Here is a 27,994-nt window from a genome sequence, read left to right as displayed (position 1 = left end):
CTTGTCATCTCGACACGTAGACAGATGCTTTCTGGCCATTCTGGGAAAAGCAGGTAGCAAGTGACATATTGTCTAGGCTTATGGTTTGTGGCCGTGGAAGTGGGATTGCAAGCCCCTATCAAATGATCATAATGAACAAAGCAGTTGGCTTGTTGCCTCTGCAGTAAAAGCTTTTGCAATGGCTGTGACTGGGCCTTGATTTGAAGCAAGGAAAAATAGCTTGTGAAATAGCATTATCTACAGGATCTTAACTTGAAGAGCAAACACAGCACTACATTTGGATGCCAAATTTGTCATCTTAATAATCTTAGTTAAGTTTTCTTTAATGTTTCAAAACAAAAACGTGCTACACTTTGGACTGCTACTGAAGTATAATATCAAAATGAAAGATGTAAACCTGGTCGTGTTGGTGAATAATTACTATATTTGGATTAATATAAAAAAGTTCTCATAACTGAACAAATGTATTCTAATTTACATTTATATGAACCTTCTTTGTGGCCAATTATTCCAATAATCTGAGCGTCTTACAACACCACAGGAAGCTGGAATCCTTCAGACTCCATTGCTTCAAAGCTTTAAAAATGTATGATTCTTAGAAACCAATTGCTGCTAATAATGTATTTATTCCATGACATAATTTTCTCAATGTTTTCACTTTGGTTCAACTTCCACATAGGATTCAGCCTCAGTTCATTCAAAATGGGTCATGGGTATTCTTTTCTGCGCTGCACATATATTGATTTATGACTCTATTTAAGGAGTTAGGAGGGCACATATATTCTTAAAACACATACATTCTATCAACATGATTGGTCAACATTGTATTGACAAATCCCCACCTATCTTAATTCGAAGGAAGCAGATAGCAACAGATAACAACAGAGGCTTTGTATACGTTTAGAAAAAACAACCTTGTTTCATGAATGCTGCAACGATAACACACAGGTTCAAACTGTCGAGATAATCAACATTAGACCTGCCACAAAGAAGGTGAAACTATGTGAAACCAATTCATTGGACACGATCACCTGCAACTGAAGCGACTCGGAATTCTTCCCACCTGAAATAACAAGTTCAAACCGATGTCAAGTCGCTCTGATGTCATGCCTTTTGAGGGTTTTGTTTCACAATAATCTCAGGCACTTGGAAACATGCCATCAGTCTGGGCTTCCGCACCCAGGCTCTTTCCCAATTAAGTCGGAGGGAAAGAATGACATCTGAAACACCAGATGCGTCTCGTTTATAAAAAAGTAAGATTGTGCATACAATATCTGCAATCAGTCATGTCCAAAGTACTTAGCAAGCAGTGACCGATGCATGCTGAATGGGGAGGTGGACTTAAGTCCTATAGTTTATCCTATGCGGGGTCTATAATGGGCCACAACCCCCAGTGTGATCTGATCAGGCTTCGAGACCTTTAGAGAGACTGACTGGCTGACTGACTAGTCGCCCGCCAGGGCTGCATCCGTAGCCATTCACACTGTTGATTAGCATACCCCCCTCCTCTCCTCTCTGGATCAATAATCTCATTGAGTCAGTGTGTCTCTCCATCAGGAGGGATGGCAGCTAGGTAGAGACGCCCCCTTCTGTAACTCTATTCTCATGGCAACTGTCCACTCCAGACAAACACTCCTCTACGCTCTATCTATTCTAGATGCCTCTTCTTCTTTTCTTTCTGGGTCCTCATTACTCCTCTTCTGAACAGGCAGGAGGAGGGGCAAATAAACCTTAGAACAAACAAAACGGATTGAAAAGGTAAGGAGATAACATATCAGCGCCAAGGTCTGTCTTGATAAAATAGATTTGAAGTTAGATGTTGTTTTTTATTTTTTAAATCTACCTTGTTAGACTTTGGAAACTGAAGGAACATACTGTGGAGAAGCAATAGGTTACACATGGTGTGCTTGCACCAAGTGAAGGACAAGGAGAATGTTGAAAATATGTATGAGGTGTGAATATATATTTCCTGTGAGGCAAAGTGCAATTCCAAAATCCTATTTAAAAAACTCCAACTCCTAATCCAACCAAAGATCTGTAAAGAGTAGGATGTGGGTCCACTCTTGGTCCAATTTGCTCACAGCATGACACTATCAGACTCCAAACCAAACCTCATTAAACTGGAATATGGAAACTTGGGGAAGTTCCAAAACGTCAACTCTTTTTTCCCCTCCAAGTGGGAAGACAAAACAATGGACCATAAAGAGAGGAATATAAGAAGGAAGGGAAGAAAGGGAGGCAGGCAGATCCTTGGGAGGACTGGAGAGTGAGAAAGTGAACGTTTGATGAGTAATACTTTTTTGTTGTAGATGGGGCTTAACTTTGAAATATTCCGGGGTGGTTCTGAATGGGGGATTGACCAATGACCTGATCCCAGCCACACACTGGGCGCCAGAGTTAATGGTGGATAAAGATTAGAAAAACGGGCGCTAGCCTGATCTCCATCCCCATCCTCTTCAATCCCAAATCAGACCCACAATGGACGACTCAAGTCCCTTTGATTCTTCTCCCTCCCCAGTAGTCAGGGTGTCCAGGGTAAAGACCCGTGGAGGTTACCCTCTCCTACTCAGGGGGAAGCCAGCCGGGCTCCTTGGCTCAGAAAACCCTTTAGGGTTTTGGAAATGAAATGACAGAAGCTCTGATCATAACAAGAAATCAATTCCAAATTGGAAGTCTGAGGCAAAGCCATCCGTCCGGGGCCTGCTTCTATAAACTAGCCAGAGGTATGCTTTAATTGCTGTAGATTTGATATACGTGCGAAAGTTAGGTCAATTATAAGGTCAATTATACTTCTTTGGGATGATTAGAGGACTTCTTTTTCAGAACAGATGTGCTTTAAGAGTTCATCTTTGAAGATTTAAATGGGATACTCAACAAATTAAAAACTAATATTCAAATCTCTTTTAGGTGGAAGAGGGAAGTGAATCTCGGTTCTGCTTAGTCTTGTGAAGATGTGACTCTTGGGATGTGGGCTGGGGCTGAGGCCTACAGCTGAGCTGAGCCACCCTAACCCAGCCTCTCGCTCCGCTTGGCTCCTAGCTGCCTCACTCGAATCATACTTGGACCTCAAAGGCAAAACTCTGCAGCTGAATACGGAGATAAATAGATGTTCTTCCTCAGACTGGGTCAAAATATGAAAATAAACCAGTGGCTGGGATTCAGGAAATAACCTGACTAAGAGTAGTTCTCCTCCGCAACATTGAAAAACAGATCAAAACAAGCCCTGACTTTTTTCACAACATTTTTCAAATTCAAAAGTTTATGGGGTGACTTCTATGAAAATACTTGAGAATGACCTACAGCATACATTTAATTACACAAATAATTGATAGTGGAGAAGTTATGGAGGGCTACAAACACAGAAGCCAGTACCTTCACATTTGATTTTACCTGCAAAGCAATTCACTTCAACTGTTCTGTGCTCACTGAACAATCACCCATTGTCAAGTTAGCATTCGATATCTATCCCCCATCCAATTACGGCTAAATTCCATCCCCTCATTCCCCTCACGATGATGAGGCTTCTCCTCCCCATCGCTACTGCAGTTTACCGTCTGGCAATGTTCTGTTCAGTCTGAGACACCACCTGTGTGTCTGTCTCAGTCTGGCTGCTGTGGGGACACAGTAGTAATGACGTTAGGCCTCCGCCGTAGTAGCAGTCACACAATCAGTGTGTGTCACACTTACTGTGCTGGCTGGGATTCTTTATGCTCGTTTTATACTGACTTGGTGACGACAAACTGCCTCTGTTATCACCACTGGGTGTCTCATAGAGAGTCTCATTGGGAATCTAAGGGGCTACAGAAGCTCTGAGTTGTGCCACTGGGTGACGTTACAGTACAGTAGGGTGCGCACACATCTCTCACTTGCTACTGTATGTAGAATTGTGCATGGAGGATTGACATATGAACAGTGTCTCCCGATGATTCATGCATCTACACTTCTCCGCTTGAAGTTTTGAATGAGCTTCGTCCCTTGATAGGAGTTGTCTTGTACCCCCAGCCCCGAAAGACCAGTGCATGTGAATCCCTCGAGCTGATATCAACAAGAATTGGCAGTGGATGTGACTGTTCAGATTGGATAATAATCCGAACAAAAACACAACACGAGGGCATGCTGAAGATCAGTGTAAAAGACAGTATGACTCACCCCTTTATGACTTCAGAACGTGTGTGCTCTTCTTACATCCGTTGCATATTTCATCCTAAACAAATGAACATTTGTTATGAGCTAACATTCTGGTGTATGTTCAACACCACCTTCATGCATGTACACATAATACATCAAAACACTTGAAGTTCCTCGGTGTTAATAACCTCTTGTTTATTGTGATGCGTTAGGACGGCTCATTCTCAATTAAACATGGGCATCTAGAAAACCTTCCCAACATTCACTAAGAAGACTTCCATATATCCTTCCTCCAAGTCCACATTGGTTGGATCTAATGCATATCATAACTTCAAAAAGCTACAGTAGATTGGAAGTCTATGAAGTGTGAAGACCAAACAGGCACAACCTGACAGGTTTCATTGCAGAGGTGGAATTCTATCATGGTGGGCAGATGAAGATTTGTTATTTTCTATGGAGGTAACTGTGCCTCAGCTGGGATTTAGCGTAACACTCCTGCCCAGGTACAAGTAAAGAAACTAGAACAAAATCAAACCCCGTTGTCCTTAAGATTAGAGGTGTCTTGTCCATTGAAAATAAGGAGGCACGGGCAAGTTTCATCCATTTGTACACTGAAAATCTAGAAAGTATAGTTTATTTTATGCATAAGTCTAAGATTTGGTCATCAGTGCCCCTTCAAAGTTATGCATGACACCTCTGAGATGAATGATCTTGGATGGAACAATCAAGTCAAGTTACACAGTTACACACAGCACGTTACAATTGTCAAACTCTGCCTTATCAGTCCAAAGGCAGAAAACCTTTGACGGGACATGAAAGACTGTTGTAGTACATACCCTGAGGGTGAAAATGTGTGGTTGTTGTCCGTCTGTTCCAGGAGGGGAAGGAATCCAGTCCAGAGATGTCTGTAGAGGATATGCAGGGGGAGAGCAGATCAGAGAGTAATCATTACTCAAAAGCATGTTCCCATACAGTAAAACATTATCAACCAAGTTTCCAATTCACATAGTAAATTGTAAATGCCCCACCCTCCCCCCCGATGGTGCTTGTGCAAACATGTATAGGATAAATGTGGGTAGGTTTACTTGCACATGAGCGTTATTAGCTTTTAGGGGAAAGCAATAAAGTTGGGAACAACAAAGTGCACCTGGATTTGCCTGTTAGGTGACTGTATGCATGTGAGGGAGTATGTGTCTGTCTGAACGTGTTAGAGCTGGGACGATAAACCGAAAATGATCGACACCGACCATACCGATCACTTATCGCAGGCATTTTGCGGATATCCTTCATTACTATACGTAGCCTATACTAGAGAAATGTGACGTTTGAAATGAAATAAGTTAGCTAATATAGGTGATTGTTAATGGTACAATTGATGACTACAACCGTCAAACTAATAGCAGTAGTAGTAGTTTAAAGGATAATAAATCATTTTTTAATGCAATTTATCGTGATATCTATTTTTGACCATATTCCCCAGCTCTAGTACATGTGAATGTATGCTTGTGTGTGTGTGTGTGTGTGTGTGTGTGTGTGTGTGTGTGTGTGTGTGTGTGTGTGCGTGTGTGTGTGTGTGTGTGTGTGTGTGTGTGTGTGTGTGTGTGTGTGTGTGTGTGTGTGCGTGTGTGTGTGTCTGTGCAAGAAAGACGAGGAGTGACCTTCTGAATTTAGGTAATGTACAGTACACATTAAAGAGGAATATGTGAAGTGTTTTTTCCACAAGCGAAAGGGTGCAGTGCCTTGAAGGCTTAAATGGTCAACCAGTAAATGACAGGTTTTAATGACAATAATGACATGTCCCATGTTCTTATAATACACCTATCTGCAATTCTGTATCAAACAATCCTCAATCATCAATCTGTTATTTCCACATGCATCTTTCTAATGTTTGCTATGTTTTGTTACATTACCGTAAAAATTACAAACTGCAGCCACATAACCTCTCAGACGTTTTAATGCCTATACATCATGTTTAAGCACTTGACCCGTCGCAACATTTGAATTCCCCTCGTGGTTGAGCGAGTGTTTTACAGGCAGCCTCTCTCTCTCTGATACTTAAGACACATGGACCAATGGCCTAGCCTGGATGTTCCTGTAGAATTTTTCTTTCTTTTTTTCTTCTTCCCGAATTCCAATGACCCCTGAAGGCAACCAGCAACTGCTGAATCCTGTGGAATGTGCTCTCTGAACTGTACAAAAAGCCCTCAGCCCAAAGAGCACCGAGGAAAACAAAACCTGCCAAGTGCCATTATTTTGACTGTTTCAGTTTGTGGAAAGACGTGTTGCACAGTGCACACAGATTGCTGTGTAACATTTATGCAGTGGAAAATAAGATGCAAATCTCCCCTTCCATCTACTGTACTGTCTATTGTGAAAATAGGCATGGTGATGTTTCTGTTAGTGTACACAATCATCTAATCTCGCACTGATGTACTTAAAAAGAAAATACTCTACTGTTTAGTACTAGAATGAAGGCTTAGTAAACATGCAATAAAGGACTAATAACACACCAAATCTGAATCAAACTACTTAACACTTAGCTATATTTGTGTGAATAAACATTCAGGTAAAATGTAACTGCCTTAATAGTTGGATAAAAACATAATTTTCAGTAATTGTTCCATTCATCCAGAATGACATGCTGACTTTACTTTAATACAGCGTTGGCCTGTGAAGACGTAATACTCTATTCAGAGGAAAAGCAACAAGAATGCTCTTAGTCTGTGTGACCAATTCAAGAGATTTACAAATATCACACATATCTTTACGCTTAGCCTAAATACAAAAATGATCTTTAAATTCTATCAACTTATAAATACAGACTGCATTCAAGCATTCAAGGGGCCTAATAATACCATTGGCTATTTACATAAAGCGCTGTGCTTAGTCAAGATAAACTATTTAAAATGGAGAGCAGAAATACCTCCACAGCGGCTATAGAAGAGTCTGTGGCTGAAAGAGGGACATTATGCTAACAAGTCAGATTACTGTACACAATCATTTTATCTTTAACGTAAATACCATCCCTGTGTTACGGCGGTGGGGGCTTACGGAAAAGTCACCGCCAATAATATTTTCGACAGGGAACCAAATGCTCCTTATCGGTGTTAGGCGAGCAATTCAGGCCCCCGAACAAAGATGAGTCTTCAAACTCATTCTATTCATCACCGGACGTGTAATTACCTTGGGCTCACAGTCTAGACGTTACCGCTTTCACAGAATTTAAGACCCCCTCTCTCTGCAACGCCGCCGCCACAGCGCACGCCGCCCTCTCTCCTCTCACCCTCCCCGAGCACCGGCGAACGTTAAATCTGCCAGCAGATAAATTAACGAAGAACGCAATAAAATGGACACAATGAGAAGAACTTTATCCTCCCCTCTGCTAAATGAGATTTCTTTGAAATGCAGATCAGTGGAGCTAGATTAGTGCGTTTTAGCTGCTGTCAACATCATAACAAAATACAAACGTGATTGTTCGGCCCGGGGCCTTATCTCCGTGCTTCCATCTGCTGCCTGGCTATTTACTCTCCTTGATTTACTATGCAGATCTAAATAAGTCGCATCAAAAGGAGGGCTTACTGCACAATGGCTTCTTAACCTTCTACATCAAGGTATTTGAAACTGTAGTCACTTAAAAAGGAGGCCCATCAAAGGCCCATCTCTAATGAACTCCCATATCAGAGGGGGTTTGTGCCTGTTTTTAATGCTTCCTGTCTGGCTGCTTGTGTGAAGAGAAAGAGGAAGCGCTACAAATCAGAACAACCCACAGCTATAGGAGGTGTGGCTCTGTAGGGCCACATGAGACCAGCTCACTGCATGGGGCCAATACAACCCCAGGTCTGTCAAGACTACTGGAGACAGTGGAATAGAGTGGGACAGAATATAATATATTCTATTACACATTGGCTTCACAGCATCAACATCAGCAACACTTCAACATTAAGTGCCTCAAATACCTAATTATCACCAGAGAATGGAGGACAGATGGAAAGACAAGGCAATAAACATTGTTTCTGGACGCATGTCAATCAATTTCTCACAAGAAGCATGACATCCAAATGCAAGAATGAGCCATATTATGTTCCCTGCTCTAGTTCTGCACAGAGAAACACTAATCTTCCAAGCTTTCAAACAACGTTTAGGCAATAACCTTTAATTTCATGGTGTATTTGTTACATTCAGCTACACAGACAAGATTATAAATGAAACCTTCAAGACTTCATGAAAAATAACTGCCTTAAAAAGAGCACGATCTTCATTCCCATCTCGGTTTTAATGTCGGGACCCAACAAGCATGCAGTTTAGTTTACTAAAGAACAATTAGCCCCTGAGCCCAAACAGACCCTGGCACATGTGGTTGAGAGGCGAGAGCCACAGGGGTGCACCAGATGATGGGTGGGTTGGGAGCGAAGCGTGTGGCGCGTGGCAGCCACGCATGTGCCAGTCATTGGCTCCTGGGCATGTCCTGCCTCACTGCTACTCTCACAGGGAGAAAGGGAAAAAGAGACAGAGAAAGTGAGAGAGAGAACGCCTTCTCTTCCCTGTCCTGTAGTCTCTGGGAGCTCTTCAGAATTGCAGGCAGCCTTCCAGATAGAGAGCTTACAACAGAGGATGCATCCTGTGGCCTTGTGGCTTCCCTACAGAAACTAACGTTCTCTACTTCTTTATCCCTCCATCCCTCATTCTCTCTCTTGGTATTTTCCCCCTTTTCTCTTTGTCCCGTGCCAAGTGGGCCCAGTGCCAGCCGCATTTTACCAGCTTTTCTCTTTGTACCGTGCCAAGTGGGCCCAGTGCCAGCCGCATTTTACCAGCTTTTCTCTTTGTACCGTGCCAAGTGGGCCCAGCGCCAGCCGCATTTTACCAGCTTTTCTCTTTGTACCGTGCCAAGTGGCCCAGCGCCAGCCGCATTCCAGCTTTTTGGCATTTTACCAGCTTTTCTCTTTGTACCGTGCCAAGTGGGCCCAGTGCCAGCCGCATTTTACCAGCTTTTCTCTTTGTACCGTGCCAAGTGGGCCCAGTGCCAGCCGCATTTTACCAGCTTTTCTCTTTGTACCGTGCCAAGTGGGCCCAGTGCCAGCCGCATTTGCAACCACGAGTGACCTCTGCCTTTTTTTCTTGTCTAATGAAATGACAAAACAACAGATTTACATATGCAGAAACAGGTGTTGTAACAGGTTTGACTGCTCTAGACCTAAACCATGTTAGAAGGAAATAAATGCACAAAAAAAGTTTATTAGCAACAGCTGCCCGAAGGTATTTAGGCTCTGATGGGCACTCAAGTTTACACCATCTGCCTTGCTGGTTGCCAGAAGTGACAATCTAAATCAAAAACCACCCATCAAATATCATAAAAATAAACCATTGTATTGCTGCGGCCATATGTTGTGGCCATTTCTTTTATAAAAGTGGCTGAATGAAGGATTATGGCCCTGTCATCTAGGGAAACCCTACAAGCCACACAGTAGCCTATAATTACTCTCAACCAATCCCCTCTGTTCTAACCAGAGCACTGCGTCAGCATCTCATATCATCATGTCCAAGTCCATCCCTCTGAAATTACAGGATATAAAACTATGGCCCTACGACAAAAGGACCAGGCCTACTGTCCATGAACAACTTTGAGGAAACACTATAGCGGGCGAAATGTTGGTATGAAGTGTTACTAATAGCTAGCTAGTAAATAGCTTTACGCTTGTAATGTCACCTGTTATACATTGGCAAATCATTAAAGTATTCAAACTATTAGAATGTGCTAATAGGATTGTTAGAGACATTTATGATATTATCAACTAGCCTACATGCAGTAGATATTATAATGTGGCCATGATATCAAAGACACAACAACAAATAGCTAGGCATATTTCTGAAAATTGCCTCCCTTTTATATCACTGTAAAATATCATAGCCAAGAATGTAATTGTCGTTTAACGTGCATCCATGTATTCTGAAAGACAAAGGCCCTGTTTTTTTCCTGGCTGTTTTTATTTAGACTGTCACGCTCGTCGTAATGATTGGACCAAGGCGCAGCGTGAGTAGCGTTCCACATCTTTATTATAACGTGAAACTTCAGCAAAATACAAAAACAATAAATGATCAAATGAAACGTGAAGACAGTGAAGTGCAAATAGGCACCTACACAAAATAATATCCCACAAACACAGGTGAGAAAAACAGCTACTTAAATATGATCCCCAATTAGAGACAACGATTACCAACTGCCTCTAATTGGGAATCATACAAATCACCAACATAGATAATAATAACCTAGAACCCCACATAGAAATAATAAACTAGAATACCCCCCAGTCACACCCTGACCTACTTCACCATAGAGAAACAATGGCTCTCTATGGTCAGGGCGTGACATAGACGAGCCAGTGAGACAGAAGGAACAAACCTGAGACAGTCGTGACCCTGGCAGAGTGTTGTAACTTGTTCTAGAGCAACGCCGGCAGAAGGCAGCACCATATGCCCCCAGCCCCGAGCTCGATGCTCTTTCTGCAGCCTAATGTGCCTGTCAAAAAGCATTACCCTCACAAATCCTGTGTTTTTTCAACATGTTTGAAATAAACAGTTTTTTTCCCCCATCTCTCTCTCTCCAACAGAATTGTCTTCAGAGACACACAGCACCAGTGAGAGGAAGGTCAGTATTTGTTTGTGTTCCTGCTGTTTGAGCAGCACATGCCTGCTTCAAATCAATACTAGCCATTCCCTCCCTTTTTTCTAGAATTCCTAAAAGGACAACTTCAATGAGCCCCAGATGTTTAAAAAGCCATGTTAATTTGACCAACAATTTAATCAGATTGTAAGATGAAGCTAGCACACAGATCTAGACATGACTCATTACACAATTTTGTGAAGGCGACCTGTTTCTCAATTAACCGTTAAACAATTGTAGAGTTAAGACAATAGCCCTGTTATTTCTCAATCTGTCTGACGTGAGTAGTTGTTTACATTGATGCAGACAGGCTGGTGGCAGATTTCGCCTGAGTGATGGCGACCTTGCCGTTCACTATGAGTGACCCTCCATCTTTGATATAGGGCAAGACCCTGCAACCAACACATTCTTTCACACCAGTCCAGTACACTGTGCCTTCTTTCTCCATCCAACCGTCACTTAAAGAAAAGCAAAAGCTGGCATTATTTTACACTGCTGAGAAGGGATGAGGAACTCCATTCCTCGGGGGCCTGATTGTTATCACACTGACTCCAGTAATCAACTAATAGTGATCTTCAGTTTAAAATGCAATTAGATGAATCAGCTGTGCTAGTGAAGGGGGAAAACGTGTGTCACCACTCTGGCCCCTGAGGACTGGAGTTGCCCATCTCTGTCATATAGAGTAAACAAGTGTTGGCTGCACAAAGCAGGGGGAAAAATGTGAACAAGAAGTGACCCAAAACTATCAAATCTATTCTCGCATGGGAATCAAACAGCTAAAACAGAAATCACACAATTTTACAGATAATGCAGGTTGAAATGCAGCAAGTCCACCTAACAGGTAGAACTAATGGCCTTTTAAAGGGTCAACCGGTGGTTCAGTTGTCAAGGTCCAGGTCATGATCAAGCATCTACTGCTAGACATTAGCTGAGCCGATACAGCCTGACTGCATTGGCAGACTGCAATGGTAACGATGCTCTGTTGGTTAGTGCTAAAGCAAGTTTGTTTACATCAGTCACAAGTCATGCTGCAGCTTGCGTAGGTTCTATTCTTTGTCAAAGTACAGGAGTCATTATGAGGTTTTGGGAACCCGCTGAACCTGCAGCGCACACGTGTTTGGTCATTTGTTTGTAGTGCAACAACCCTGAGATCGTGGCATGGTGACGTACAACGTGATATTTCAGAAACCTTGCTTTCGTAGAAACACAGCATTTAGGACTGTTATACATAAATAGAAATATTGGCAAGTGTTTCAAACTGACAAGTGATCCATCAGTATCCCATTGTTCTAAAATGAGTCATAACGCAATGAGCAATGAGACACTCCTCCAAACTTGTCCGGAAAGTAAAATAAATGCTCAGTGTAAAATAAACACGTCGGGGTTGAGACTTGTTTCAAAGACAACACTTAACACAGCCTTCAGTCTTGAGTCAAACTGCAATCTCAGTTTAATCCATATCCTCTGACTCCACCCAACACAGCTTTTCTTGGCCAAAAGTCACAGTGTTTCTTACCCACAACAGCAGAAAGTCCAGCTTATAGAAGTGACCCAGAGCGTAACTAAAAAAGTCTGAGCTCTCGGCCTCTTAGTTACTGGGGCACACAAAACACCATTACCATTATGTGGATAATTACAGTGCATGGGGGCCTCTTAAGCATGTTATATACTCTTTTATCTTAAGAAGGCAATCTCTTCTAGGCTGACAGCTAGCAGCATATTATCCTGGTAAACAAATATGTTCACGCAGCACAAAAGTGCCATTAAAGGCCAAAACTGTCAACACAAATTCCATTCTTACTGAAGGAAGGGAGGGAGGGAGGTGGGGAGGAAAAAAGACTTGATCACCTCTGGTTGCTTTAACTTGCATGGAGGTTGTCATGGAAACATTTCTATGAAGTTAACGGGATAAAAACAGAAAGCTTTCCAGTTGAATTGCCATTAGGCTTAGAGAGCAGAGTTGACTTTCCCATAAATTAAAACACAGACAGGGTACAGTGCTCATATTTAGACAAATGAAACTATGGTGCTCCACACTTTTGTTTTTCCTTTTTTCCCCAAAACATAGCAACACCTCTAAGGTTGAGCAAGCAGACAGTTTTATTAAAAAGGAGATGTTGGGGGATGGGTGGTGGTACGATACAAAAGCTAAGAGAGAGGCTAGAGCTCACTTACATGAAAAAGTAGGTATTTGTTTCAAAGTTGCTCTGTAATACATTAAAAGAAAACAATATTACTTTATTCTAAATTCAGACTGCACTGCATGACATGTCCTTTGAATGATTTAAAGGAAGACTCAATATACATGAAAAAGAGAACAAGTCATATACTATTTCTCAGTTACTAGCATACTTTTTTTAATCAGAGAAAAAAATCATGCATTAACTTATGACTGGCTGGCTGAAATCTTAAACTTAAAGGTGCAATATGCAGAAATTCCTCTGCCATTTCCTGGTTGCTAAAATTCTAATAGTTCACCTAATTTCAGTTAATGTGACAAAACAAGCAATGTATAGTGTAGATTGTAGAGAATCATTGTACCATCTAAACCGCTGTGGAATATCTTTTCAATAACCAAAACTATTGTATGTTCAGCTGTTTGAAGCTGGGGTACAAAACCGAAAGTAAAAGATGCAAACACAAAATTTAAGAACGGGAAGCATAGAAATAGCGCACATAGAACAGATCTACCGCTTCTTAGACTTGCTTTAAATGAGAATGACAGAATGCCCAAAAAGTTACATATTGCAGCTTAAATTTTGATAAATGATTGAAAGCTATGATAAACGTATACACATTAATCCTTGGAAGGACATTCATTTTCATATTACCATAATGTAGCAGCAAACCACAAAATGATAAATGCAGCAATCAGAAAATGGATGCAGAGTGGCACAATAATAAGTGCACCGTGCTACTAATGCTGGCCAGATACCATTTGTCCACATTCAACCATATAGCCTTGACGCAGACAGCAGAGTGAAATATTAGGTTACTTTCCCAAAAGTAAACGTCAACAACAAACTAAAAATCCCTGAAACAGGGCATCTATAGCTACAGACATATATAGTTCCTACCAGGCAATGATTACAGAGGTAACAAACAAGGAGTTGATAAAGTATGGTCCTAAAAGAAGGACAAAAGTGTTGAGTGATGAAACAGTGAAGCACACCTGCATTTCAGGCTGGGCAACACCTGTGCACCCACGGCTTGAACAAAAGGCTTCAGTCCTGTTAATCCACCAGGGGTGAAAACTGATCACAGGCCATGAGGGAACTTTGTTAGCGTTTCTATATGAAAAAAAAGCTACACATAGGCTATCGATTTAGGTGCAGTGCTAACTAAAGTAGAGGTACTTTAGAGTGTTTTTAGGGGGGCCCTTAACCAAGGTGTAGCAACCCATCGTCCAAACTACAAGTCCATCGTGCTTATTAAGAACTATGAGGATAATACTGAAACTGGTATCTCATTTTATATCTGGGCTATGAAGATATGGAATATGTTGTAGCTAGAAATGGAGCAAGAATGTAACGGTAAGGTGTTAACCATTGATCTTTATCATCAGCACCATCAACAACGATAGCAGTACAACTAGTTATACTATTATACGTTTGCTTTCATTTTAAGCAGCAACAGTAGTTGGTAGCTAGAAGCAGTAGTAATGCAGTAGTAACTGTAGTGTAAAAGGAACATCAAATAATAGTAAAGTAAGTTACTGTAGTAGTACTATAGTAGTAGAAGGTGATGATAATAGTAAGAACTGTGGCACAACTGATAACGACACTACTACAAATTCTCATTACACAGATAGTAAACTAGAATGCAATACATTATTATCAACGAATCAGTTATAATAGCTCAACTTTTAGTTTTAGAGAAAAAAACGTTTTCCAATATCTACATATTAATAAGATAGTGGTGAATGCTGTACTTTCCGAATTATCATTATATTCAATGGCCAAAAATAAATTAATTTCAAACTTTAATTGTAACATTTAAATGAGAATACTTTGAGATTCCATTCCAGTGAATGAATGTGACTATGACTATTATTTTTATTTTTTTATTAATTCCAAAAACACCAGAAAAAGTGAATACATCTCTGAATTGGTAGGCTACTTTCAACTGGTTATCTACAACTATTCTACCTGACTTTTCAACCTATGCAAAAATGGTCTTTCATAACGTTTTATTGTATTGTTATTAGTGCTAATGGCAATACATAGTTCCATCTTTAATATACTGAAAAGAAAGATGCATAGGATACAGTGTTGCATATCGGCTTCAGCGAGTCAGTGGTCATCTATAGAAGAGGTCTATCCTCCCTATTGGCTGCACACGCCGGACAGTGTTGCTTGAGGGTCCTTGGCAACGAAAAAGCACAGCCGACTATTGTGTGAAAGTACATGAAAAGAACCAACATGAAATATGTAATATATATATATATTTACACATATGCAATATATAGTTGTTGGGATGATTTGAAGTTGTTCACAATCATCCGCACAAACTATGGCTTCATCATTGAAGTTAGTAGACAGTAAGAATCGATCAAGAGAATCAGTGAAACTCAAGAGGGTGGAAAGAAATAAACACTTTGGTTAAAACTTACCAAAAACGCAGGTTTATCTCTTCTAGGAAAACGAGAGCCACCACGTGAGAAGAAGTTGGTGTACGTTGAGCTTCCAGAAATCTCCACACGTGACTGTACAAGTTAACCAGAAAGCAGAGAAATGAACAACAAGCCGGAGAGTAAATAAAAACTCGAATATTCCTCCGCTGGCGCTGCACTCATACAAGCGTTGTCTTGCGCTCCTGCTGTCTTCAGTCAATGCTGCTGTTATTACTAATGTAACAGAAAAGGCAGTACACTGAGTCCTGTTTGAATGCTCTCGCATGACGCGCAATGCGAAGAAGTAGCTTGTTTTTTTTGCAATGCGATTCAATACATCAAGATGTATTCCACGAACTATTTTTGGACTATCTTATTACAATGCAGCCCCAGGGGAGGCACTTACGCGGAGTTGAATGTTATTATTTTTTGGAGTGCTACGACCTCCCATATGACGTCATGTCCACCTGCTTTGTAAACAAAAAAACTATTTGGAAGTTACATGTTTGTTTCTTTCTGGAAGTCAAAGATAAGCAAACAGTCCCATTTCCAGTTAAGTCTTGTTTCCAGATGAAGCCAGCTCCGATATCTACTGTAGAGTTGATCTATAAAGTCGGCCACTGGAGAAAGACGTATTTAAATATCCAAATAAGGTGTATTCTATTATATAATACACATATGCATTGTTATTTGTAGACTAACCTACTGATCTTAAACAGATATGAAACAATGTGAGCATCAATACGGATATTTATTTGGAAGGTTTGTTCACACAATGAAAATAAATGATCTAGACATCAAACAACAATTACTAAAACATTTAGTGCACATTTACTAACTAATCAGTCCCAAATAAGGGTGCATATTGGTAATGTTAGCGCAAAGAAAATGCATTAGCAAAAATATATAGCCTAACGATTTGTTATAATATTTTTGGTAATTCTGCTCTTTTGAAAGGAACTAATATAGGCCCACTGTTTACTATATTTTCATGTGAAGAACACATATTTTAAAATAGGTTATGATTCAGGATGAGATTAGATTTTAAAATTTAAAAAACAATCATCAGAATAAGCTATAAATATAGCTATTGTTGACATGTACATGGTGATGATAAGACGTTCGATCTATTGATGCGTGATCAATATACTTAATAGTAATCTTTGTGCCATTGCAGTTTGATCAGTCGTGTTTGTAAAACATTTAAAATTGGACCAGCGCTAGATATCAATCTATTAAGAAATCTATTAATGTTTTAAACCTTTAGAAATGTTAAATGTATTTGTCATAACGCAATGTCTGCTCCTCACTGCAGTAAACCTGCAGCATTGACCGGTGTGGACCGCAGAGATTGGCGTTCAAGGTCTGACCTGTTGTATGTCGTCTTTATTTACTCTCCCTATAGATAAAATACTGGGTGAAAGTTGTTTGTTTTACATATACAGGAAAACACATTTTCATATATATATTAAATTACAAAGTCGGCTTAATGAAACTGAAACAATTGTGTGTTGATTAAAAGCTTGATTGAAATCACTTGTATCCGATTTTATGTGTAAAAAGAAGGTACATTAATTTCAATGTGACGTTCAAACCTCTGCTTTGTTTAAATGTTAGGGATGTGCTTTTAGTATTTTATTGTTCCGTTTTGTTATGCACAACAAATACACAATACTATTACGTTGAAAACAAATATGACATATCATTGTCAAACTTGTAAACAATTGCAAACTTGCAATTTACACCAGATAATCTGTATGTGCATGTGTAAGAAATATATAAAAGGGAATATTGTGCATACAACATTAAATACATTCATATATATTTTATAAACGGTATCAACGATTAAGATTAAAATCTTTAAATTGTTTAAAATACAATATGTTTTTCGTAAAAGATCCAATTCCATGACATTTCGGAAGATTCTAAGTGAGATTGAGCATTCCATCATAATTTCTATAAATAGGAGGAAAAATCATTTTGGATGTCATGAAGTATAAAAAAAACCGACATCACTGTGTGGAAAATGGGGCTTTGCTGCCACCTACTGGTAATGTAGTGTCTTTCATTCACTTAGGTCACAGGTATGTACTGCACGTCTTATAACAGGCTAACAAATGTGTATTGTATACCTAGCTATTATTGACTTTACCTAACCTAATGCATTTGATGATGTTGAAATGCATATAAGCGATAAAAATTAATATATGTTGAGGTCAGACATGGTGTGCTGAATAGATTACCTAATGCCGTACTTAGGCATGGAAGAAATCCACTTTGGTCATACACTGCCATCTACTGATCTGATTATTCAGTACAGTAAATATCATACTCATGTCAGTTTCATGTCATTTTATGTAGAAATACCAATGCACTGTTTTGTTGTAATGTTGAAAATTCTAAACGACTCCATCTAGATTCATTAACAACCTTGCACAAAGAATCCATTGAGAGTGAAACCGGTGTACATACCTGGGCTGTATTCTATAACTAGGCCTACAGCCTGTTGGAAAGGGAATGTCAGATTTACAGGCATACTTGCATCTCCTATCTGACCAGATTCAAGGAATTAAAATGTCATTTTACAAGGTAGAGGTTACTCTTGCATCATAATTAGAGAGGTGATTGTTTGAGAGCCAGTGAGAGCTTGGCTACTGTACAATAATTTACTCTGAAGTTGCTTTATTTTCTAAGTCCTATCTCCTTGTCCTCAATAACCTGAGGCTTGGGGAATTATAGTAATATGATGGCAAGAGGGTATAGGACAGATGAGGAATCCACAGGACTGAGACTTGGCCCTGGCTCCACTTTTGATCCATGTCTGGAGGACTTTATCGACACCTGCAAGTGACAGATGCAAACTGCATGCAACATTTGCGGTCTGGGCAACCATAAACACCATCCACTACTGGTAAGTGAAACAAATTCATCTCATTCTGTCATTTAATAGATGTGCACAGATGAGTTCAATATACATTTTTGCCTCTGTCTTAAATGTGTCATATTTCTTTTGTTATTACTGGTATATTTCTTTATTGCAACAGATATGAGAGACGTTATGTTGGGACAGATGACTGCAGGGGCCAGACTAGCATATTGTATGAGACCTATTAATAGACCTGGCTTACACCACAATATTCAGCTGTAACTGGACCTCGTATGTCAACTCACGTCCTCTCGAGTGTCGCCACAGCCAGGAGCACTCTGGTTCTGTCCTCCCTTCCCAATGTAGACAGACAGCCAGCCCACTGATGTCTGCAGACCATCCAAGGCCTCTCGGGCCCTCAAACTTCATGGAGGCTCCAGACACCAGAACCTGGGGAAGCAGGAATATTAAAGAGGGGGGAGTGAGGGAGGAAGACGAGCGAGGAAGCCTCTACACACAGAAAGGCGCCACGGACGAGTCGGACGAGTCAGATGGTTCGGAGCCCGAGCCCCTGGCCGTCATCCGTAGGAAGGTGTCCTTTGCTGATGCCTTCGGTCTGGATCTGGTGTACGTCAAGGAGTTTGACAGTACAGACCTGACAGGGGCAGAGGTCGCTGACCCCCCGGAGCCCGAGGTCAAAGTTAAAGAACCGGACGAGTATTTCCTGTCATCTTTGTTTACCGTGCCCTCGTCTCCAGAGGAACTCGAACAGAGACTCCAGGATCAGAAGCTGGAGCTGGAGAGCATTGAGTTACTTCCTGGCACCACTGTGCTCAGGGGTATTGTCAGAGTGGTGAACCTGTGCTACAATAAATCCCTTTATATCCGGATCACTCTGGATAGCTGGAAGACCAACTTTGACCTACTGGCTGAGTACGTCCCGGGCTCCAGCGATGGAACAACGGACAGGTTTGCGTTCAGGCTTACCCTCGTGCCGCCCTTTGAGATGGAGGGAACCAGAGTGGAGTTCTGTCTCAGATACGAGACATCAGTGGGCACCTTTTGGGCAAACAACAGTGACATGAACTATGTGCTGTTCTGTCACAAAAAGGGAGGCAGAGATCTGATAGCAATGGAGCCTCAGCTAGAGGAAGTAAATAACTGGAGAGAGAAGAGAACCTGTCTGAAAGTCAACAGGTGAGGAGTCATCCCGGTCCTATTCTTGATCCCTCTGCTGACAGTAAGCGGTAGAAACACACTATTACTGAAGTATTAAAGAACTAAGTATTAATCACTATAGCATAGATTACAAACAAGTAGTTCTGCCAGCAAATTGAGTAATAGGCTTAAAACATATTATTATCTCTTAGTGAAATAGGAAAATATTTGATTATTAGTGTGACACATTTTTTTTTTTAAATATGTATTTTTCTTTCTATAATTCTAGATGGATCACCTGTGCATGATTGTTGGAGTTAGCTTTTTCAGAGCTGTCCGTTGTGCTAGGCCACAGTATCAAATAGCTCCCCATGGGATCTAGTGTCAGCCCAGCTTTCCATGACATCTGATATTGACTGGAAAATAAAATGTTTCCATTTTTTTAACTTTAGGACCAAAATCTTAACAACCTCTGTGTTTTGGTTCTTGAGGAACAGTATTCCTTATTGTTTTGCCCCATAACACTTCATGTAATTTGATCTCTCCTCTGTGTTGACAGTAAGATGAACAGCGCTGAGGAGAACCCCGTGGAGACCACTACAGACGCTCCAGGTGTATATCGCTCATATTATGTCTGTGAAATGTGAACGCCATGCTTGGGAATCTGAGTTTGTGAGCAATTTATTTTCCAGATTCAGCCACACATAGAGCAGAGGGGACTGGCAGGAAAACAGTGGAAAACGCAGAGCATCTGCTCTCCATTTTGCATCATGAGGATTACCATCACAAACATTTGGTGAGGTCAATAATTTGTACTAAAGGGCTGAAAAACATTTTGACATGGCCTGGGTGGGGTGCAATGCAACTACCACATACGCATTTTACACAAAACAGTATTTAACACATTTCTCACCATAAAATACATATAGTTTATACATGTTTGAGCATTATTACCAACCGTGCTCTTTCTCCAGTAAGGCATGTCTGTACTTCAGCTAGTTAAGCGTGAGTCAGTGTAACATACTGTACAGTACGTGAGGAGACAGTGAGGCATTTTACATGATACTTGAGAGCATACCATACGTTCTTGTATTGCAGTCATGTGTGCCACTAGTAAATACAGAGGGTAAGTATGTAAAAAAAATGGTATTGCACCCAAAGTTCCAATCTCATTGCAATATTCTACAAAAGTTACATATTTGTTTTATTGCAATAAGTTCAAATATGTTTTATACACTGCTCAAAAAAATAAAGGGAACACTTAAACAACACAATGTAACTCCAAGTCAATCACACTTCTGTGAAATCAAACTGTCCACTTAGGAAGCAACACTGATTGACAATACATTTCACATGCTGTTGTGCGAATGGAATAGACAACAGGTGGAAATTATAGGCAATTAGCAAGACACCCCCAATAAAGGAGTGGTTCTGCAGGTGGGGACCACAGACCACTTCTCAGTTCCTGCTTCCTGGCTGATGTTTTGGTCACTTTTGAATGCTGGCGGTGCTTTCACTCTAGTGGTAGCATGAGACGGAGTCTACAACCCACATAAGTGGCTCAGGTAGTGCAGCTCATCCAGGATGGCACATCAATGCGAGCTGTGGCAAGAAGGTTTGCTGTGTCTGTCAGCGTAGTGTCCAGAGCATGGAGGCGCTACCAGGAGACAGGCCAGTACATCAGGAGATGTGGAGGAGGCCGTAGGAGGGCAACAACCCAGCAGCAGGACCGCTACCTCCGCCTTTGTGCAAGGAGGAGCAGGAGAAGCACTGCCAGAGCCCTGCAAAATGACCTCCAGCAGGCCACAAATGTGCATGTGTCTGCTCAAACGGTCAGAAACAGACTCCATGAGGGTGGTATGAGGGCCCGACGTCCACAGGTGGGGGTTGTGCTTACAGCCCAACACCGTGCAGGACGTTTGGCATTTGCCAGAGAACACCAAGATTGGCAAATTTGCCACTGGCGCCCTGTGCTCTTCACAGATGAAAGCAGGTTCACACTGAGCACGTGACAGACGTGACAGAGTCTGGAGATGCCGTGGAGAACGTTCTGCTGCCTGCAACATCCTCCAGCATGATCGGTTTGGCGGTGGGTCAGTCATGGTGTGGGGTGGCATTTCTTTGGGGGGCCGCACAGCCCTCCATGTGCTCGCCAGAGGTAGTCTGACTGCCATTAGGTACCGAGATGAGATCCTCAGACCCCTTGTGAGACCATATGCTGGTGCGGTTGGCCCTGGGTTCCTCCTAATGCAAGATAATGCTAGACCTCATGTGGCTGGAGTGTGTCAGCAGTTCCTGCAAGAGGAAGGCATTGATGCTATGGACTGGCCCGCCCGTTCCCCAGACCTGAATCCAATTGAGCACATCTGGGACATCATGTCTCGCTCCATCCACCAACGCCACGTTGCACCACAGACTGTCCAGGAGTTGGCGGATGCTTTAGTCCAGGTCTGGGAGGAGATACCTCAGGAGACCATCCGCCACCTCGCCAGGAGCATGCCCAGGCCTTGTAGGGAAGTCATACAGGCACGTGGAGGCCACACACACTACTGAGCCTCATTTTGACTTGTTTTAAGGACATTACATCAAAGTGTGGTTTTCCACTTTAATTTTGAGTGTGACTCCAAATCCAGACTTCCATGGGTTGATAAATTGGATTTCCATTGATTATTGTTGTGTGATTTTGTTGTCAGCACATTCAACTATGTAAAGAAAAAAGTATTTAATAAGATTATTTCTTTCATTCCGATCTAGGATGTGTTGTTTAAGTGTTCCCTTTATGTTTTTGAGCAGTATATTAGTCCTTGTTAGATCAGATGTTAAAACACATTTTAGTGAAGGCAACTAAGTAAGTCCAAACCTAAATATGCCATTTTCTTCTCTTGTTGACTGACAGGGGGATAGTCAGAGGAGCAGACGAAGGAAGGCCTGTTCAGCACGAGTGCAGAAATACTTTTCTCAGCGAGAGCAGGCAGCAAGACAGGAACACATTTCCAATGGGCTACCACATAACGGACTGGAGAAACCACCTTCACTGCCTGATATCAGAATCAAACCCTTAGGGGACAGTGCCTCCAGTCTCCTACAATTACGCCAGAAGAAACAAACCAATGATACCCCTCAAATAATGACATACCACCAGATACCCCTACTTTCCCTGTACTGGGGCAAAGATAAAGTGCGGGCAGGGACTCCAGATGAGGATGACATCTGGATTAGAACAAGGACCACACCTCAGCTCACATCAGACAAGTCACAGGACAATCAGGGAGAACAAACCTCTGTCTGTGATCTGTGGGAAGCCTTTCTCAATGGCACAGACTCCAAAGATACTACCAGTGTGCCAGAGTCTGAATGGCTACAGTCGGCAACTTCAGTTTGCCCGTCAATCGAAACTGAGGATTTTGAGGCTTCCTCAAAAGTCAACAACCAGCAGGAGGATGACTTGGACTCAAATGCTCAAAGATACACACACTGCACAGTAGATGAATTGCCGTCGTGGGCTCACAATTATGTGATGCCTGTGGTCAGTGCTGAGGAGCCACTGTCAAGCTCGGGTGTCACCTTCCCGAGAAACGACAAAGCGTTGGTTTATAATCCTTCCCAAAGGTCAGAGGCTATCCCTGTAACAGACACTCTACAGGCATCCATTCCCTCGGGTGCCGCAAGGGTGGCCGGGGGGTCTGTTGACAGCACGGCTCAGTGCTACAAGCATGTGGAGGCGGGGGGAGGAAGAGGAGAGGAGCCTTTCACACCATACAGAGCAGAGCCAGTAACGAGCTCGGGGGAGACCGAGACAACAGATATGACAGCAATGGCGGAATCTCAGAATGCCAATGCAGTAGATAGAATCTGGCAGGGAGAAAGGCAAGACAAGACCCTTTCTTCCGACGTGGAAGCAGAGGTTAAAGGCAACGTGCACAAAGCAGCTGATGATACTGTGACATTTAGGGAGACAGTCGCAGAGAGGACAGAGGATAAAACAAACACACAGAGCTATGGAGTGGAGGAAGGATTCACACAGGCCTACAAAGAGGATGAGCTATTCAAGCCGAACCAACCAGAGGAAGAAGAATTCACACAAGACCTCACAGAAGAAGTGTTGCATAGACAGAGTCCAGCAGTGGAATATGAATTCCAAATTAACCGAAGAGACAAAATGTATTTAGAACGGAACCTAACAGAGTTGGAAGAATTCAGGCCAAGTCAAACATATGAGGAAGAATTCAGGCTCAATCAAACAGAAAAAGAAGAATTCAGACTGAAACAAACACGTGAAGAGGAACTCAGACCAAACAAATCAGACAAAGTTGAAATCAGACCATTTAATACAATGGAAGATGAATTAAAACCGAATCAATCAGAGGCAGAGAAATTCAGATCAAATCAAGAAGATGAAGAAGAATCAAGACCGAACCAAACATTCGATGGTGAATTCAGCTGGAACCAAACTGAGGTAGTGGAATTAAGACCAAACAAAATTGAGATGGAAGAGGAATTCTCACCAAGCCATCAAGATGAAGAAGATGACAGACGGAGCCATACAGACAAAGAATTGCGCCTGAATCATGAAGATGAAGAGCTAGACAGAGAGAACCGGACATTTGCCGAAAAATTTAGACCGAACCAAACACCCAATGAAGTATTCAGATCAAACGAATTAGAGGAATTCAGACAGTTTGATGAAGAACAGAGAGAGAGAGAGAACCTTGAAGAGGTTGAGGAATTCAGATCCAACCAAACACACGAAGAGGGATTCTGGTCAAATAAAATACAAGAAGAAGATATCTATCAGAGCGTAAATGAAGAAGAGCTATACAGAGACATTGATATGGATAAAGATTCATCAACACACAACCTAACAGAGCCTGAAGTATTCAGGGAAAAGAACACAACAGAAGTGGAAAAGACAGAAAATGTCATGGCCAAAATGTCCAGACAGAGAGACACAGAACAGATAAATGAAGAAATAAGTATCGAAACTCCAGAAAAGGAGGAAGTTGAGGACTTAACAGACGAGACAGCGAACACCCGAAATGAGAGTGAGGACGTGTCAACAGAAAAGGAAGAAAAGCATGAGGTGACAATGGAAAATGTTGAATGCCCAAGACAAGATAAAAACGGAAAGTTGTCAGAAGGGTCAAAAGAACTTATTATGAAGGAAGATAAAGAATCATTGGAAAAAGAGGTAGAGTTAGGTGAAGATGAGTTTTTCAGAGAACAGAAAGGTTTGAATGAGGAAATGTTAGAAGAGGCGTTATATTTGCAGTCGGTTGATAATAGTCCTTCAGCCGAACAAGACAACGAGAAGGAGGAGAAACTGTCAGATGTACCTGAAGTCGTTCAAAATGTACCGAACCACCAGACAAAACGTCTTACTAAGAAAGTGGTGACTGACATAGACTCCTGGGTAGATTCACTCATGAAGGCACGTACAGTTCCTGATTTGACCTTTACACCGAGACAAGGCCTTAGCCAAACTACACCCAGTAGCAATGCAGAGCCCTCTATGGGCCAAGCCTATGCATCATCTCCAAACAGAGGTACAACTGTGCTCTCTCATTCATTTTCTCTCAGCACAAGATTTAACACAGTGGTCAGTGAAGGGAGTGAGTCAGGGGTCAGTCAGGGGTCAACCCAAAACCCATCGTCATTAGGGGAGGATCAGGAGACCCTCAGTAGCCGTACGAGCCCTCCACCCTCTGAGAAAGTGGAGGATGCTGCCAGCAGCATTTTGGAATGGTTGAGGATGTTTATCTCTCTCAGTAGCGTAACCAGAGCACTGGTCTATGCCCTTTTGGTAGCAGTGTTTCTCTTTACCACTCTCGTGTATAATTTCCCAGCGTGCTTTGCTCTCTACTTGTTCTCACTCTATTGGTGGTGCTGTGTGGCAGATAGGCAACGCGTGACAGGGACTGACAGAATAGATGGAGAGAGGTGAAGTGTTTGTGTGTAAAGAATTATAATATTGTGCGCGTGCGCACGTGTGTGTATGATTTGGGTAACACTTTACATGAAGTTGCTCTTATACCTGTAATTACTACTGTAGCAACATTGTTGTTATTGTACATGGTACTTCAGTATTAGCTATTGCAATTATAATGCATTTGTTAATACAATGTTGTTACTAGTGTAATGACAGTGTTTCTACAGAGGTATGAGAGCAACTCAATATAAAGAGTTACCATGATTTGTTTTAGTTTGTTGGTGTGTTTTATGGGCCCAATATCAAAAGTGAAAATGTACCAAAGTATTAAAGGGGAATGAAATCCATTATTCCAATGTAGGACAAAAGGGGTTAGCTAAACCGCGTGGGGCATTGGAGATTTGAAAGTGAAGTTTCTTTATTTTCGTTTTTTCTGTTTTTCTTTTCTCAACAACGATAACATATGAACTTCAACAAAAAGCTTTCCAGATTTCCCCAGGTCTATACGCTGACTAAAGACTGTCTTCCCCAGGTCTATACGCTGACTAAAGACTGTCTTCCCCAGGTCTATACGCTGACTAAAGACTGTCTTCCCCAGGTCTATACGCTGACTAAAGACTGTCTTCCCCAGGTCTATACGCTGACTAAAGACTGTCTTCCCCAGGTCTATACGCTGACTAAAGACTGTCTTCCCCAGGTCTATACGCTGACTAAAGACTGTCTTCCCCAGGTCTATACGCTGACTAAAGACTGTCTTCCCCAGGTCTATACGCTGACTAAAGACTGTCTTGCATAGTCATTGCTGCACTGTGGTTGAAATGTTTTCATTTAGACTAGCTGATAAGTGTGGTTATCATATCGCACCTCTGTAATGAACTTGACATGTATAAGTCACACCTCCGTGTTGGCAGCAGTTGACTGGGCTGGAGCATATGTTAGGCAGACATATGATATTACAATGTCTCTGTGATCCTGGGAGATCACTTACTGGCCCCTATCTGACCTGTCTTTCTCAGACATGTAGCCTACAGATAGTAAGGTCACATGGACTGCACTTTTTCATCACTTAATCACTGTAAGGACTGGAGATGATGATGATGATGATGATGATGATGATGATGATGATGATATAATCAAGTTGTGTGATTTCTGTGGCTTTGTCTTTCCATTAAAAGTCCTGTACTTGACTTTGACAGATTACATTTTTCTGGGATATATTTTTGCCTCCTTATATTAAACAGTGCAACAGCTTTCAGAAACTGCACCAAAGTTTCACAGAAAGAGTATTACTAATCATGATATGAAGAGACAGAAAGTACACAGCAATAGATTTTTGTAAAATGGTGGATGTGATATGTCTTCCGTTACCCAAGTCCCCAAGCGCTTGCTGTCCTCAGACGAACCATATAGGGCCAGTAGCGCTAATTCACGGGAGAGTTGGCAGGTGATGTGCTGTGAGTTCATCATGACTTACTTGAGGGTTGGGTTTTGATTACGATAACGCTTACTTGCCCACTAACACGGGATACACGGCTTTGACCAATCCTAACGCAGACAGTGGCCGCAATCCCCTGCTCAGACATTGCATCCATGTGTCAACCAATGGTTGCGTGCCACATCATCGACTGTGTCATCGACTGACCGATTGCTATAAAATACGTTATGATGTGGTTAGCTGATAAATACCTATCAAGGCGGTGAAAGATCTGGCAGGCGTCAACAACACCTGGGAAAAGAAACATGCCCAGTGAAGCTGACCTGCCTATCAGCGCACAACGGATCTGACTTTGTTTACGTGAGTTTACCTAAGACAATAGGTCACACATTTTTTTACTTGAGAAATACTGCATCAAACTCCTTAGCTAGATATAAGATTGTGTGAATAAATCCTCCTCTACAAAAACCTCAAATTAATTACAGATTTGTAAAAATTATTTTAGATTAATTCTGACTATTTTGAGGAAGTAATTTTGTCTTTGTTCCTACGGTGTCTCATGGTGGACAAACATCAGTAACTGCCATATGGAACCACATCCCCAAGACTGATATCTTGTCACATGCATGATTCCAATTCCGAATTCTGAAATGTCTGTTTCCATCACATGCAGAAACGGTGCATTCAGTCACTCTTTAAAATGCATCCAGGGCATGCACATACAATTAGGAATGCCTATTGATGACTCAGCATTCCCATCATCCCCCTTCGGGACCTCATTTAATGAACTGATAAATCACACTGACATCTTTCAGAGTTCAGAAGGAAGTTTAACAAGTATTCAATGTGCAACTACGCAAACGTAGGTGTGTGTGAGAGAGAGGGAGCGAGAGAGAGAAAGAGGGAGAGAGTGTGAAAGATAGTGTGTGTGTGTGTGGGGGGGGGGGGGGTGTATGTGTGCATGTGTGTGCATGTGCGTGTGAGAGTGTATGTGCGTATGCATTAGTGAGTGTGCACGTACTTGCCTTTGAGCGTTAGATAAAGCAGTGGTTTGACTGATACTGCAGTAAGGGGAGTCACTTGATCCAGTCTGCTGCATTGTGACTGCTGACCTTTGGTGGGCTGTCGTCGATCGAGTCTAGGGCTGGCATAGTTGGAGCTGCTCGTCAGGAAACTGCTTTGGGGAATCACAGAGCTGCCTGACCCCGGCT

At 41.8% G+C, this 27,994-nt stretch overlaps 2 protein-coding genes across 4 annotated transcripts in view; one reads left to right on the top strand and one right to left on the bottom strand.

Moving 5' to 3' along the window:
* Positions 1-15,782, bottom strand: part of LOC106576095 (forkhead box protein P2-like) — a 109,906-nt gene extending 94,124 nt beyond the window's left edge. The window contains 3 exon segments of the mRNA XM_045699701.1: positions 4,150-4,204; positions 4,965-5,033; positions 15,399-15,782. The gene's annotated coding sequence lies outside the window, so the exon portion shown is untranslated.
* A 2,679-nt stretch (positions 15,783-18,461) lies between these two features.
* On the top strand, positions 18,462-26,535 carry LOC106576050 (protein phosphatase 1 regulatory subunit 3A). Of its 3 annotated transcripts, XR_006760108.1 has the most exons (5): positions 18,493-19,461; positions 19,982-20,034; positions 20,115-20,218; positions 22,319-25,847; positions 25,881-26,535. XR_006760108.1 is itself a non-coding variant. In XM_014152883.2 (4 exons), exons 1-4 carry the CDS (start codon positions 18,650-18,652, stop codon positions 25,361-25,363), a joined length of 4,014 nt encoding a protein of 1,337 aa, XP_014008358.2. In that variant the 5' UTR covers positions 18,493-18,649; the 3' UTR covers positions 25,364-26,535. The 3 variants fall into 3 exon arrangements, 2 of the variants coding, with proteins under 2 accessions (XP_014008359.1, XP_014008358.2); XM_014152883.2 differs by having other exon boundaries at positions 22,319-26,535; XM_014152884.2 differs by lacking the exons at positions 20,115-20,218; positions 25,881-26,535 and having other exon boundaries at positions 18,462-19,461; positions 22,319-22,451.
* Positions 26,536-27,994: the final 1,459 nt, after the last annotated feature.

Source organism: Salmo salar, chromosome ssa17 (assembly GCF_905237065.1).
Source record: "Salmo salar chromosome ssa17, Ssal_v3.1, whole genome shotgun sequence".
Classification (NCBI taxonomy): Eukaryota; Metazoa; Chordata; class Actinopteri; order Salmoniformes; family Salmonidae; genus Salmo; species Salmo salar.
This window is presented reverse-complemented; position numbering and strand designations above follow the sequence as displayed.

Excerpts from the sequence above, each read along its gene's own strand:
- LOC106576050 (XM_014152883.2), top strand. The coding sequence starts at position 18,650 with ATGTCTGCAGACCATCCAAGGCCTCTCGGGCCCTCAAACTTCATGGAG. Across the intron at positions 20,035-20,114 it reads GACCACTACAGACGCTCCAG|ATTCAGCCACACATAGAGCA; the intron begins GTGTATATCGCT and ends TTTATTTTCCAG. Across the intron at positions 20,219-22,318 it reads ATTACCATCACAAACATTTG|GGGGATAGTCAGAGGAGCAG; the intron begins GTGAGGTCAATA and ends GTTGACTGACAG.